Source organism: Rana temporaria, chromosome 3, assembly GCF_905171775.1.
Source record: "Rana temporaria chromosome 3, aRanTem1.1, whole genome shotgun sequence".
Taxonomy (NCBI): Eukaryota; Metazoa; Chordata; class Amphibia; order Anura; family Ranidae; genus Rana; species Rana temporaria.
The window spans coordinates 26629-44295 of NC_053491.1; the positions used below are offsets into that span (position 1 = coordinate 26629).

The 17667-nt window shown below is 54.6% G+C and overlaps 1 protein-coding gene across 1 annotated transcript in view; it reads left to right on the forward strand.

Moving 5' to 3' along the window:
- The window catches only part of LOC120930248 (electrogenic sodium bicarbonate cotransporter 4-like), a gene marked incomplete at its 5' end in the record, with an annotated part of 90857 nt that overhangs the window by 25301 nt on the left and 47889 nt on the right, over positions 1 to 17667 (forward strand). Inside the window, 3 exons of the mRNA XM_040341472.1 lie at positions 8968 to 9002; positions 11285 to 11485; positions 16738 to 16851. Of these exons, the coding sequence (XP_040197406.1) occupies positions 8968 to 9002; positions 11285 to 11485; positions 16738 to 16851 (350 nt within the window). The remainder of the gene's footprint in view (positions 1 to 8967; positions 9003 to 11284; positions 11486 to 16737; positions 16852 to 17667) is intronic.

Genomic DNA, 17667 nt, shown 5'->3' on the forward strand with positions numbered 1-17667 from the left:
TCCCACCGACATACCCAACCACATCCCACCGACATACCCAACCACGTCCCACCGACATACCCAACCACATCCCACCGACATACCCAACCACATCCCACCGACATACCCAACCACGTCCCACTGACATACCCAACCACATCCCACCGACATACCCAACCACGTCCCACCGACATACCCAACCACGTCCCTCCGACACCCAACCACGTCCCACCGACATACCCAACCACATCCCACCGACATACCCAACCACCGACATACCCAACCACGTCCCACCGACATACTCAACCACGTCCCACCGACATACCCAACCACGTCCCACCGACATACCCAACCACGTCCCTCCGACACCCAACCACGTCCCACCGACATACCCAACCACGTCCCACCGACATACCCAACCACGTCCCTCCGACACCCAACCACATCCCACCGACATACCCAACCACATCCCACCGACACCCAACCACCGACATACCCAACCACGTCCCACCGACATACCCAACCACATCCCACCGACATACCCAACCACGTCCCACCGACATACCCAACCACATCCCACCGACATACCCAACCACGTCCCACCGACATACCCAACCACGTCCCACCGACACCCAACCACGTCCCACCGACATACCCAACCACGTCCCACCGACATACCCAACCACCGACATACCCAACCACGTCCCACCGACATACCCAACCACCGACATACCCAACCACATCCCACCGACACCCAACCACATCCCACCGACATACCCAACCACGTCCCACCGACATACCCAACCACATCCCACCGACATACCCAACCACATCCCACCGACATACCCAACCACGTCCCACCGACATAGCCAACCACATCCCACCGACATACCCAACCACGTCCCACCGACATACCCAACCACGTCCCACCGACATACCCAACCACGTCCCACCGACATACCCAACCACGTCCCACCGACATACCCAACCACGTCCCACCGACATACCCAACCACGTCCCACCAACATACCCAACCACCGACATATCCAACCATGTCCCACGGACATACCCAACCACGTCCCACCGACATACTCAACCACGTCCCACCGACATACCCAACCACGTCCCACCCACATACCCAACCACGTCCCACCAACATACCCAACCACGTCCCACCGACACCCAACCACGTCCCACCGACATACCCAACCACATCCCACCGACATACCCAACCACATCCCACCGACATACCCAACCACGTCCCACCGACATACCCAACCACATCCCACCGACATACCCAACCACGTCCCACCGACATACCCAACCACGTCCCACCAACATACCCAACCACATCCCACCGACATACCCAACCACGTCCCACCGACATACCCAACCGAGTCCCACCGACATACCCAACCACGTCCCACCAACATACCCAACCACGTCCCACCGACATACCCAACCACGTCCCACCGACATACCCAACCACGTCCCACCGACATACCCAACCACCGACATACCCAACCACGTCCCACCGACATACCCAACCACCGACATACCCAACCACATCCCACCGACACCCAACCACATCCCACCGACATACCCAACCACGTCCCACCGACATACCCAACCACATCCCACCGACATACCCAACCACGTCCCACCGACATACCCAACCACGTCCCACCGACATACCCAACCACGTCCCACCGACATACCCAACCACGTCCCACCGACATACCCAACCACGTCCCACCGACATACCCAACCACGTCCCACCGACATACCCAACCACGTCCCACCGACATACCCAACCACGACCCACCGACATACCCAACCACGGCCCACCGACATACCCAACCACGTCCCACCGACATACCCAACCACGTCCCACCGACATACCCAACCACATCCCACCGACATACCCAACCACGTCCCACCGACATACCCAACCACGTCCCACCGACATACCCAACCACATCCCACCGACATACCCAACCACATCCCACCGACATACTCAACCACGTCCCACCGACATACTCAACCACGTCCCACCGACATACCCAACCACGTCCCACCGACATACCCAACCACGTCCCACCGACATACCCAACCACGTCCCACCGACATACCCAACCACGTCCCACCGACATACCCAACCACGTCCCACCGACATACCCAACCACGTCCCACCGACATACCCAACCACGTCCCACCGACATACCCAACCACCGACATACCCAACCACGTCCCACCGACATACCCAACCACGTCCCACCGACATACCCAACCACATCCCACCGACATACCCAACCACGTCCCACCGACATACCCAACCACGTCCCACCGACATACCCAACCACGTCCCACCGACATACTCAACCACGTCCCACCGACATACCCAACCACGTCCCACCGACATACCCAACCACATCCCACCGACACCCAACCACCGACATACCCAACCACGTCCCACCGACACCCAACCACCGACATACCCAACCACGTCCCACCGACATACCCAACCACATCCCACCGACATACCCAACCACGTCCCACCGACATACCCAACCACGTCCCACAGACATACCCAACCACGTCCCACCGACATACCCAACCACGTCCCACAGACATACCCAACCACGTCCCACCGACATACCCAACCACGTCCCACCGACATACCCAACCACGTCCCACCGACATACCCAACCACGTCCCACCGACATACTCAACCACGTCCCACCGACATACCCAACCACGTCCCACCGACATACCCAACCACATCCCACCGACACCCAACCACCGACATACCCAACCACGTCCCACCGACACCCAACCACCGACATACCCAACCACGTCCCACCGACATACCCAACCACATCCCACCGACATACCCAACCACGTCCCACCGACATACCCAACCACGTCCCACCGACATACCCAACCACGTCCCACCGACATACCCAACCACGTCCCACCGACATACCCAACCACGTCCCACCGACATACCCAACCACGTCCCACCGACATACCCAACCACATCCCACCGACATACCCAACCACGTCCCACCGACATACCCAACCACGTCCCACCGACATACCCAACCACGTCCCACCGACATACCCAACCACGTCCCACCGACATACCCAACCACGTCCCACCGACATACCCAACCACGTCCCACCGACATACCCAACCACGTCCCACCGACATACCCAACCACGTCCCACCGACATACCCAACCACGACCCACCGACATACCCAACCACGTCCCACCCACATACCCAACCACGGCCCACCGACATACCCAACCACGTCCCACCGACATACCCAACCACCGACATACCCAACCACGACCCACCGACATACCCAACCACGTCCCACCAACATACCCAACCACGTCCCACCGACACCCAACCACGTCCCACCGACATACCCAACCACGTCCCACCGACATACCCAACCACCGACATACCCAACCACGTCCCACCGACATACCCAACCACCGACATACCCAACCACATCCCACCGACACCCAACCACATCCCACCGACATACCCAACCACGTCCCACCGACATACCCAACCACATCCCACCGACATACCCAACCACGTCCCACCGACATACCCAACCACATCCCACCGACATACCCAACCACGTCCCACCAACATACCCAACCACGTCCCACCGACAAACCCACCACGTCCCACCGACATACCCAACCACGTCCCACCGACATACCTAACCACGTCCCACCGACATACCCAACCACGTCCCACCGACATACCCAACCACGTCCCACCGACATACCCAACCACGTCCCACCGACATACCCAACCACGTCCCTCCGACACCCAACCACGTCCCACCGACATACCCAACCACATCCCACCGACACCCAACCACCGACATACCCAACCACATCCCACCGACATACCCAACCACATCCCACCGACATACCCAACCACGTCCCACCGACATACCCAACCACGTCCCACCGACATACCCAACCACGTCCCACCGACATACCCAACCACGTCCCACCGACATACCCAACCACGTCCCACCGACATACCCAACCACATCCCACCGACATACCCAACCACGTCCCACCGACATACCCAACCACGTCCCTCCGACACCCAACCACGTCCCACCGACATACCCAACCACATCCCACCGACATACTCAACCACGTCCCACCGACATACTCAACCACATCCCACCGACATACCCAACCACGTCCCACCGACATACCCAACCACGTCCCTCCGACACCCAACCACGTCCCACCGACATACCCAACCACATCCCACCGACATACCCAACCACGTCCCACCGACATACCCAACCACGTCCCTCCGACACCCAACCACGTCCCACCGACATACCCAACCACATCCCACCGACATACTCAACCACGTCCCACCGACATACCCAACCACGTCCCACCGACATACCCAACCACATCCCACCGACATACCCAACCACATCCCACCGACATACCCAACCACGTCCCACCGACATACCCAACCACATCCCACCGACACCCAACCACCGACATACCCAACCACGTCCCACCGACACCCAACCACCGACATACCCAACACATCCCACCGACACCCAACCACATCCCACCGACATACCCAACCACGTCCCACCGACATACCCAACCACATCCCACCGACATACCCAACCACGTCCCACCGACATACCCAACCACATCCCACCGACATACCCAACCACGTCCCACCAACATACCCAACCACGTCCCACCGACAAACCCACCACGTCCCACCGACATACCCAACCACGTCCCACCGACATACCCAACCACGTCCCACCGACATACCCAACCACATCCCACCGACATACCCAACCACGTCCCACCGACATACCCAACCACGTCCCACCGACATACCCAACCACGTCCCTCCGACACCCAACCACGTCCCACCGACATACCCAACCACATCCCACCGACACCCAACCACCGACATACCCAACCACGTCCCACCGACTAACCCAACCACACACCACCGACATACCCAACCACATCCCACCGACATACCCAACCACGTCCCACCGACATACCCAACCACATCCCACCGACATACCCAACCACGTCCCACCGACATACCCAACCACGTCCCACTGACATACCCAACCACATCCCACCGACACCCAACCACCGACATACCCAACCACGTCCCACCGACACCCAACCACCGACATACCCAACACATCCCACCGACACCCAACCACATCCCACCGACATACCCAACCACGTCCCACCGACATACCCAACCACATCCCACCGACATACCCAACCACGTCCCACCGACATACCCAACCACATCCCACCGACATACCCAACCACGTCCCACCAACATACCCAACCACGTCCCACCGACAAACCCACCACGTCCCACCGACATACCCAACCACGTCCCACCGACATACCCAACCACGTCCCACCGACATACCCAACCACATCCCACCGACATACCCAACCACGTCCCACCGACATACCCAACCACGTCCCACCGACATACCCAACCACGTCCCTCCGACACCCAACCACGTCCCACCGACATACCCAACCACATCCCACCGACACCCAACCACCGACATACCCAACCACGTCCCACCGACTAACCCAACCACACACCACCGACATACCCAACCACATCCCACCGACATACCCAACCACGTCCCACCGACATACCCAACCACATCCCACCGACATACCCAACCACGTCCCACCGACATACCCAACCACGTCCCACCGACATACCCAACCACGTCCCTCCGACACCAAACCACGTCCCACCGACATACCCAACCACATCCCACCGACACCCAACCACCGACATACCCAACCACGTCCCACCGACATACCCAACCACGTCCCACCGACATACCCAACCACATCCCACCGACATACCCAACCACGTCCCACCGACATACCCAACCACGTCCCACCGACATACCCAACCACGTCCCACCGACATACCCAACCACGTCCCACCGACATACCCAACCACATCCCACCGACATACCCAACCACGTCCCACTGACATACCCAACCACGTCTCACCGACATAGCCAACCTCGTCCCACCGACATAGCCAACCTCGTCCCACCGACATACCCAACCACGTCCCACCAACATACCCAACCACGTCCCACCGACATACCCAACCACGTCCCACCGACATACCCAACCACGTCCCACCGACATACCCAACCACGTCCCACCGACATACCCAACCACGTCCCACCGACATACCCAACCTCGTCCCACCGACATACCCAACCACGTCCCACCAACATACCCAACCACGTCCCACCAACATACCCAACCACATCCCACCGACATACCCAACCACATCCCACCGACATACCCAACCACGTCCCACCGACATACCCAACCACGTCCCACCGACATACCCAACCACGTCCCACCGACATACCCAACCACGTCCCACTGACATACCCAACCACGTCCCACCGACATACCCAACCTCGTCCCACCGACATACCCAACCACGTCCCACCGACATACCCAACCACGTCCCACCGACATACCCAACCACGTCCCACCGACATACCCAACCACGTCCCACCGACATACCCAACCACGTCCCACCGACATACCCAACCACGTCCCACTGACATACCCAACCACGTCTCACCGACATAGCCAACCTCGTCCCACCGACATAGCCAACCTCGTCCCACCGACATACCCAACCACGTCCCACCGACATACCCAACCACGTCCCACCGACATACCCAACCACGTCCCACCGACATACCCAACCACGTCCCACCGACATACCCAACCACGTCCCACCGACATACCCAACCACGTCCCACCGACATACCCAACCTCGTCCCACCGACATACCCAACCACGTCCCACCAACATACCCAACCACGTCCCACCAACATACCCAACCACATCCCACCGACATACCCAACCACATCCCACCGACATACCCAACCACGTCCCACCGACATACCCAACCACGTCCCACCGACATACCCAACCACGTCCCACCGACATACCCAACCACGTCCCACTGACATACCCAACCACGTCCCACCGACATACCCAACCTCGTCCCACCGACATACCCAACCACGTCCCACCGACATACCCAACCACGTCCCACCGACATACCCAACCACGTCCCACCGACATACCCAACCACGTCCCACCGACATACCCAACCACGTCCCACCGACATACCCAACCACGTCCCACCGACATACCCAACCACCGACATACCCAACCACGTCCCACCGACATACCCAACCACGTCCCACCCACATACCCAACCACGTCCCACCCACATACCCAACCACGTCCCACCGACATACACTCCAACCACCGACATACCCAACCACGTCCCACCAACATACACTCCAACCACATATTTATAAGGGGTGATGAGTCCAGACATTGGACACACAGAATATGGTGATATCCATCCACGGCTTCCCCTGGATTGTAGGACAGGGAGGGGGAGGAAACGATTGTTTGTTACGTTCCTCGCCCTCTCTGGCGGTAATCTCCTCCCCTTTTCTACGACACAACCTCCATCACTAATCCATCCACCTGTGACTCCTCCTTCATGGAAGCCTCTATGGGTGGGGGAGGGGACTGTGTCACCCGAGGGGCCGAAAACCACAAAGGAAATAATTGTCCGTTTTCTGGTCAATGTGGATTCTGTAAAACGCGTGTAACTGATATCTGCCACATCTCTCCTTATTCCCCGCTTCGCTCTTCTCTGGCTGCTCCTCATCTGTAAGTATCTCTGGGGAATGTGTGTGTGTGTGCGACTCCTCTGTGTGTAGACCCTCATAGATCCACCGAATCCCTCCACCGAATCCACCGAATCCCTCCACCGAATCCCTCCACCGAATCCACCGAATCCCACCATAGGATCCACCGAATCCCACCATAGGGTCCACCGAATCCCTCCACCGAATCCCACCTCCGAATCCACCGAATCCCACCATAGGGTCCACCGAATCCCACCATAGGATCCACCGAATCCCACCATCGAATCCACCGAATCCCACCATCTAATGCACCGAATCCCACCATAGGGTCCACCGAATCCCACCATAGGGTCCACCGAATCCCACCATAGGATCCACCGAATCCCAACATAGGGTCCACCGAATCCCACCATAGGGTCCAGCGAATCTCACCATAGAATCCACTGAATCCCACCATAAAATCCACAGAATCCCACCATAGTCATGTGTAGACCCTCATAGATCCACTGAATCCCACCATCGAATCCACCGAATCCCACCATAGGATCCACCGAATCCCACCATCGAATCCACCGAATCCCACCATATAATCCACCGAATCCCACCATAGTCATGTGTAGACCCTCATAGATCCACGAATCTCACCATAGGATCCCCTGAATCTCCTCTGTAGTCATGTGGAGACCCTCATAGATCCACGAATCTCACCATAGGAGCCCCTGAATCTCCTCTGTAGTCATGTGGAGACCCTGGTGGGATCCATTGGGAATCTATGGGGAATGAAGACACACGACTCCTATTCGGATCTGTTTTCCCTCCATAGATTTGTTCCCTGGACATTGGGATCTGGTGACCCCGATTGATCATTTCATTGGGGGTCTCAGAGGGGAGATTTGGCTTCACCCCCCATGTAGTGCTGGTTGTTCCCCATAGATTTCCCATTGGAATGTTGTGTATGGAGGGACCCCGGGGCCCCGCATATAGCCGGCTCAGTGTGTCTCCGGAGCTTTTTTCTCATGGACTCCGAGAATTACAACTTTATTTGTCTTCACAGTCCCACCCCAGGGACACGTCAGATCACATGATTGTCCTCCACCCATTCCCACTCGTGTCTTCTATGAAGAAATTGTATGAAGTCCAATCTCCTCTCTTCTCTCTTCCAGGGAACATCACAACTTTATTCAATTCTTCAGCCATATTTGCACCAAACATCACTAACACAACTTTGGTAAGTAATGATCAGCAGATCTGACAAAGGTCTTGGGGCTGACGGCGTCAGGTGGTGTGACTACGGGTGTGACTACGGGTGTGACTACGGGTGTGACTACGGGTGTGACTACAGGTGTGACTCCAGGTGTGACTTCTGATGTGACTATGGGTGTGAGTTCAGGTGTGACTTCAGGTGTGACTACAGATGTGACTTCAGATGTGACTACAGATGTGACTACAGATGTGACTACAGATGTGACTTCAGATGTGACTACAGATGTGACTACAGATGTGACTTCAGATGTGACTACAGATGTGACTACAGGTGTGACTTCAGGTGTGACTTCAGGTGTGAAATCAGATGTGACTTCTGATGTGACTACAGGTGTGACTTCAGACATGACTACAGATGTGACTACAGATGTGACTACAGGTGTGACTACAGGTGTGACTTCAGGTGTGACTTCAGGTGTGACTTCAGGTGTGACTACAGATGTGACTTCAGGTGTGACTTCAGGCGTGACTTCAGATGTGACTTCAGGTGTGACTTCAGCTGTGACTTCAGATGTGACTTTAGGTGTGAACACAGATGTGACTACAGATGTGACTTTAGGTGTGACTACAGATGTGACTACAGATGTGACTTCAGGTGTGACTTCAGGTGTGACTTCAGGTGTGACTACAGATGTGACTACAGATGTGACTTCAGGTGTGACTTCATGTGTGACTTCAGGTGTGACTACAGATAGGACTACAGATGTGACTACAGGTGTGACTTCAGACATGACTACAGGTGTGACTTCAGGTGTGACTTTAGGTGTGAATACAGATGTGACTTCAGGTGTGACTTCAGGTGTGACTCCAGGTGTGACTTTAGGTGTGAATACAGGTGTGACTTTAGGTGTGAATACAGGTGTGACTTTAGGTGTGACTACAGATGTGAATACAGGTGTGAATACAGATGTGACTTCAGGTGTGACTTCAGATGTGACTACAGATGTGACTATAGATGTGACTTCAGGTGTGACTTCAGGTGTGACTACAGGTGTGACTACAGATGTGACTATAGATGTGACTTCAGGTGTGACTTCAGGTGTGACTTCAGGTGTGACTTCAGGTGTGACTTCAGGTGTGACTTCAGAAGTGACTTCAGGTGTGACTTCAGATGTGACTACAGATGTGACTTTAGGTGTGACTACAGATGTGACTTCAGATGTGACTCCAGGTGTGACTTCAGGTGTGACTTCAGATGTGACTTCAGATGTGACTTCAGATGTGACTTCAGGTGTGACTTCAGATGTGACTTCAGGCGTGACTTCAGATGTGACTTCCGGGGTGACTTCAGGTGTGATTTCAGATGTGACTTTAGGTGTGACTCCAGGTGAGACTTCAGGTATGACTTCAGATGTGACTTCAGATGTGACTCCAGGTGTGACTTCAGGTGTGACTTCAGGTGTGACTTCAGGTGTGAATACAGGTGTGACTACAGATGTGACTACAGATATGACTTCAGATGTGACTTCAGGTGTGACTTCAGGTGTGACTTCAGGTGTGACTCCAGGTGTGACTTCAGGTGTGAATACAGGTGTGACTACAGATGTGACTACAGATATGACTTCAGATGTGACTTCAGGTGTGACTTCAGGTGTGACTTCAGATGTGACTTCAGGTGTTACTTCAGATGTGACTTCAGGGTACAGTCCTCTGGATTTGAGCTGTTCTAACGATATTCTGGTTCCTATCTTCCCCACATGAACTCCAAGTCCAATGTCGTGAATAATACAGCCTTGGACTGGACTTCAGGTGTGACTTCAGATGTGACTTCAGATGTGACTTCAGGTTACGGTCCTCTGGATTCGAGCTGTTCTAACGATATTCTGGTTCCTATCTTCCCCACATGAACTCCAAGTCCAATGTCGTGAATAATACAGCCTTGAGATGTGACTTCAGGTGTGACTCCAGGTGTGACTTCAGATGTGACTTCAGGTGTGACTTCAGGTGTGAATACAGATGTGACTTCAGGGTACGGTCCTCTGGATTAGAGCTAACGATATTCTGGTTCCTATCTTCCCCACATGAATTCCAAGTCCAATGTCGTGAATAATACAGCCTTGAGATGTGACTTCAGGTGTGACTCCAGGTGTGACTTCAGATGTGACTTCAGGTGTGACTTCAGATGTGACTATAGATGTGACTACAGATGTGACTTCAGGTGTGACTCCAGATGTGACTTCAGGTTACGGTCCTCTGGATTAGAGCTAACGATATTCTGGTTCCTATCTTCCCCACATGAACTCCAAGTCCAATGTCGTGAATAATACAGCCTTGGACTGGAGCCAGCTGAGTACGAAGGAATGTCTGAAATATGGCGGCAGCCTGCTGGGGAACTCCTGCAGTTACGTTCCGGATTTGGCGCTCATGTCCTTCATCCTCTTCTTCGGAACGTACTCCATGACTCTGACACTGAAGAAGTTCAAGTTCAGCCGCTACTTTCCCACCAAGGTAGGTCCTGGGGGAGGGTGGGCTCTACATTGATCTCCTTGTCCATGGAACTGACCCCTGTCTTGCCTCTCTCCTCAGCTGCGCACCCTGGTGGCTGATTTTGCCATAGTCTTCGTCATCCTCTTCTTCTGTGGTGTGGATGCCTTTTTTGAACTGGAAACCCCAAAATTGCATGTTCCTAATAAAATTAAGGTTGGCCCTCTTGTATCCTTCTGTCCGTTCCGCTTCCTGTCACTCCTTTCCACTTCCCCTGACAACCCCAATGTCAATCTGGTTTCTGAAGTAGTCACTGGAACCCGTTTATTAGAACCAGTTACAGGGTGAATGGTGACACAGCAAAAGAGAATATGGGGGGGGGGGCATCTATCCTACCACAGGGGGAGCCATCTATCCTACCATAGGGGAGAGTATGGGGGGGGGACCATCTGTCCTACCATAGAGGGGGAGTATAGGGGGGGCATCTATCCTACCATAGGGGAGAGTATGGGGGGGGCATCTATCCTACCATAGGGGGGCCATCTATCCTACCATAGGGGAGAGTATGGGGGGGGAGGGAGCATCTATCCTACCATAGAGGGGGAGTATGGGGGGGAGGGGGCATCTATCCTACCATAGGGGGGGCCATCTATCCTACCATAGGGGGGCCATCTATCCTACCATAGGGGAGAGTATGGGGGGGGGCATCTATCCTACCATAGGGGGGGCCATCTATCCTACCATAGGGGAGAGTATGGGGGGGACCATCTATCCTACCATAGGGGAGAGTATGGGGGGGCCATCTATCCTACCATAGGGGAGCGTATGGGGGGGGCCATCTATACTACCATAGGGGAGCGTATGGGGGGGACCATCTATACTACCATAGGGGAGCGTATGGGGGGGACCATCTATACTACCATAGGGGGGAGTATGGGGGGGGACCATCTATCCTACCATAAGGGAGAGTATGGGGGGGGGGCCATCTATCCTACCATAGGGGAGAGTATGGGGGGGGACCATCTATCCTACCATAGGGGAGAGTATGGGGGGGGGGCCCATCTATCCTACCATAGGGGAGAGTATTGGGGGGGCATCTATCCTACCATAGGGGAGAGTATGGGGGGGAGGGGGCATCTATCCTACCATAGGGGAGAGTATGGGGGGGGACCATCTATCCTACCATAAGGGAGAGTATGGGGGGGGGGGACAATCTATCCTACCATAAGGGAGAGTATGGGGGGGGACCATCTATCCTACCATAGGGGAGAGTATGGGGGGGCATCTATCCTACCATAGGGGAGAGTATGGGGGGGGACCATCTATCCTATCATAGGGGAGAGTATGGGGGGGCATCTATCCTACCATAGGGGAGAGTATGGGGGGGCATCTATCCTACCATAGGGGAGAGTATGGGGGGGGACCATCTGTCCTACCATAGGGGAGAGTATGGGGGGGGGACCATCTATCCTACCATAGGGGAGAGTATGGGGGGGGACCATCTATCCTACCATAGGGGGGAGTATGGGGGGGGACTGTAACGGCTACCCACTGGTGTGAGGGTCTCAGCCGCTGGAGACGTCCTTTTCCCTGGCAAGCTGCGATATGCAGGTACCGCCGGTATATCCCATCAAACGCCCTTCCAAGAAACGAGACGGGCTACGTTTGCAGAGTCAAGTAGACTGACTTTATTTGGCATATTTCACCTGCTTATATCTGCTTACAACTGTTACAAGAACAATGACATCTCCTTGAATTAATCACTTGACCAGTCTCTAGACGCTTCGGCACCGCACCCCACTTAACATTTCCTGGCCAGGCACATTCCTTTCTCAATAGAATTCAATTAACCTTTAAAACAATTATCACTCACACATAATCCCCATCAGCATACACCTCACAGGGGGGCTGTTTACCTGCACACAAAAGAGAGTTCATTAGGTATGCGAAGGGAACATTAGCATTCCAGCAATGAAAAGAGACTTGTCCAGTTAACCCTTTGAGCTCAGAATACAATGTGGTACATCCATTTGTGACAAGCCATGCAGTTCCCATACCCCCCTGCACGAAGATTATAACTGTCCTGGCAGCATGCATATGTCCGTTACACTACTCCCCCTTTGTGGAACACTCCGGCAGACCCGGATTGATCCTTTTCGGGTCAACTTGGGGATGTCCGGTCTGCTGTTAGGGTAAAAGTTCCGTTTGCCTGGACAGTCCGTCGGCCTTCCTATTGGCTTACCAGGTCGGTAGCTGATGGTGACGGTGAATAATAGAATTCAGTTCTGGAACAGTCACTTGCTTTGCTCTCTCAATGGCTCCCAAAACCTGTTGCTGATGCTCTTGGGACAAATACGGCACCACCTGGATGCAAATCCCATTTAATCTTTTGACAATTTCCGCCTGTTTGTGCATTTTAATGTTCAGGCCACGGGACATCTCATAATACATGACATAGTGTCGTTGCATCTCTGATTTCTCACTGGCCAACTTGTCACATTCCCATTTTAGACTGTGATATTGTGCCGGATCTACAGTACATGTCGGGGAAGGTAGTCGTACCCGGTTCTCAGCAGCAAGCGAGTTGATTCCAGCAACGCGGGTGGTCACGGGACAAGCAGCAGCAGGTGTAGGTAAATAAGCCGAAGTCAGAGGGCCAATGTCGTTGCCCAGCACCACCTCGGCAGGTAGGTTGTCCATGATACCAACTGTGGTCTTTCCTGACCCGGCTCCCCAGTCTAAGTGCACCCGGGTGGTGGGTACGCGAAATACAGCACCCCCTGCGACCCGGACGGCAACTGTGCGAGTGGACACGTTCTCTGGCTTTACCAGATGTTTTTGAATCAGAGTGATAGTAGTCCCGGAATCTCTTAGGCCTTGTGCTACTTGTCCATTCACCCGTACCTCCTGACGGTGATGCTGACGGTTATCCGGAGAGGCCGCTTGTATTGGGTCTGCCTCATACCAAATTCCCAGACATTCCTCAGGGACCCCCTCGGTCTCCAGGCAGTGGGCCGCAGAGGGACGTGATGGAGTGACCTCTGTGTTGGGTGTTGTGCGTCTCCAATTGTTATTTGTAGCTCTCAAAGGGCAATAACGAGCAATATGTCCCGTGTCGCTGCAGTGATGGCACGTCACCCTAGGCGAATCCCGGGGGTAGTTGTTAGGCCCCTGAGGACGTGGTGGGACTGGAGCCCGAAACTCTGGGCGTGGGGTGACGGTTGGAGTACGCAGTTCTACCTTCTGAGCCAGCCGCATAGTACCCTGGCTTACTTTCCTTGTCTCCGCGTACTCATCTGCTAGCCGAGCCGCCTCGTTTAAGTTAGCGGGACGGCGATCTCGTACCCAGTCTTGTATGTCTGCGGCCAGGTCTTGGAAGAAATGTTCCATTAGGAACAGCTGCAATACTTCCTCCCCGGTGTTGGCCTTGCACCCTTGGACCCAAAGGGATGCCACCCTTTGTAACTGGTTGGCCCATTCCATGTGGGAGTCCACAGCCATCTTCTTGGACTCCCGGAAGCGCCGGCGGTATGCTTCTGGCGTTACGGCATATCGGGTTAGCAGCGCCTTTTTAACTTGCTGATATTGTAAAATATCCTCTGGGGCGAGAGCCCGAAAGGCTTCATTGGCTTTGCCCGACAATTTCCCCGACAAAATAGTGACCCATTGGTCTGGTGGTACCTGGTGTAGTGAGCACTGCCTCTCAAAGTCCGCCAAATATCCATCAATTTCCTCCTCACTTTCTACAAAAGCTTTAAATGCAGTGAACGGTATTTTCTTTCCTGTAGCAGCAGGTGGGGGGGTAGGAACTGCAGGTGTAATGGGCTGTCTCGCTCTTACCAGTTCCAGTTCTTGTCCCCTCTTCGTTTGTATCTCCTCCCTTGCTTCCCGGAACAGCTGGTTTATTAGTTCCACGGACGTTTCTGGATACAAGGATAATCTCCGCTGTACAATCCCAGTAATTACATCTTCTTTGCTGACCGGTGCAAGGGGCTCCGTTCCTTCCATGGATCCATCCATTTCGTCCAGCTCCAGCAGGTCAGCTATCAGCTCCCTCCGTGGTCTGTTGCTGGCGCTCCTACCACGACTCTCCAATAGATCTTTCAGTGTGGATCTTTTCAGCCTGGCGTACTGCGACTCCATTCAGCACTTGCTCTTTGGATAAAAGGACCATCCCACTGCTGCCACCAATGTAACGGCTACCCACTGGTGTGAGGGTCTCAGCCGCTGGAGACGTCCTTTTCCCTGGCAAGCTGCGATATGCAGGTACCGCCGGTATATCCCATCGAACGCCCTTCCAAGAAACGAGACGGGCTACGTTTGCAGAGTCAAGCAGACTCACTTTATTTGGCATATTTCACCTGCTTATATCTGCTTACAACTGTTACAAGAACAATGACATCTCCTTGAATTAATCACTTGATCAGTATCTAGACGCTTCGGCACCTCACCCCACTTAACATTTCCTGGCCAGGCACATAGAATTCAATTAACCTTTAAAACAATTATCACTCACACATAATCCCCCTCAGCATACACCTCACAGGGGGGCTGTTTACCTACACAAGAGAGAGTTCATTAGCTATGCGAAGGGTACATTAGCAATTAGCAGTGAAAGAGACCATTGTCCAATTAACCCTTTGAGCTCAGAATACAATGCGGTACATCCAATTGTGACAAGCCATGCAGTTCCTTGTAGTCCCCCTGCACGAAGATTATAACTGTCCCGGCAGCATGCATATGTCCGTTACAGGGACCATCTATCCTACCATAGGGGGGAGTATGGGGGGGGACCATCTATCCTACCATAGGGGGGAGTATGGGGGGGGCATCTATCCTACCATAGGGGAGAGTATGGGGGGGCCATCTATCCTACCATAGGGGGGAGTATGGGGGGGACCATCTATCCTACCATAGGGGGGAGTATGGGGGGGACCATCTATCCTACCATAGGGGGGAGTATGGGGGGGGACCATCTATCCTACCATAGGGGGGAGTATGGGGGGGACCATCTATCCTACCATAGGGGGGAGTATGGGGGGGACCATCTATCCTACCATAGGGGGGAGTATGGGGGGGACCATCTATCCCACTCCAGACATTTGGCGTTTTTGTTACGGGATTGGTGATAAATTTGGCGTGGAAAGTTGTCCTCAGAGGTCGGCTCAATGAAGGGAAATGAAGGACAAATATTTGGAAATGTTTCTCGCTTGGTCTTTGATCTTCTAACTGTCTCTCTCTCTCCTTCTTCTCCTTCTCTCTGCTGCGTTCTTAAGCTTCGTAAACTTATTAGCGATTTCTCGATCTTCATGTCCATCCTGCTCTTTGTTGGTCTGGACATGCTCTCAGGATTAAATACTCCCAAACTACAAGTGCCCACCGATTTCAAGGTAACCCCCCCCTCGTGTTCCATGAAACTCATGCATGCTCCGGTGTGTCCCCCCATTTCCATCTCCTTCACCTTCTGCTTATAATATCAACCTGACCAAGAATAGAAGTCCCCGAAGGACGGGGGTCCCATTGTGGGGGTCCTAAGTGCAAAGCTTCGATCACACAAGACCTCCAATGTCCCGGATCTCCAACCTATTCCTATCTGTTCACCAAACCCAACGACTGAACCAACCCCCACCTGAGCCCCGACACTTCACCGATCACCTGAACCCACCCCACCTGAGCCCTGACACTTCACCGATCACCTCAACCCACCCCCACCTGAGCCCCGACACTTCACCGATCACCTGAACCCACCCCCACCTGAGCCCCGACACTTCACCGATCACCTGAACCCACCCCCACCTGAGCCCCGACACTTCACCGATCACCTGAACCCACCCCCACCTGAGCCCGACACTTCACCGATCACCTGAACCCACCCCCACCTGAGCCCGACACTTCACCGATCATCTCAACCCACCCCCACCTGAGCCCAACACTTCACCGATCACCTGAACCCACCCCACCTGAGCCCCGACACTTCACCGATCACCTGAACCCACCCCCACCTGAGCCCCGACACTTCACCGATCACCTGAACCCACCCCCACCTGAGCCCAACACTTCACCGATCACCTGAACCCACCCCCACCTGAGCCTGACACTTCACCGATCACCTAAAATCACCCCCACCTGAGCCCCGACACTTCACCGATCACCTAAAATCACCCGATCCCCGAATCCTTCATGTCATCACTTCAACCCAAATCCTC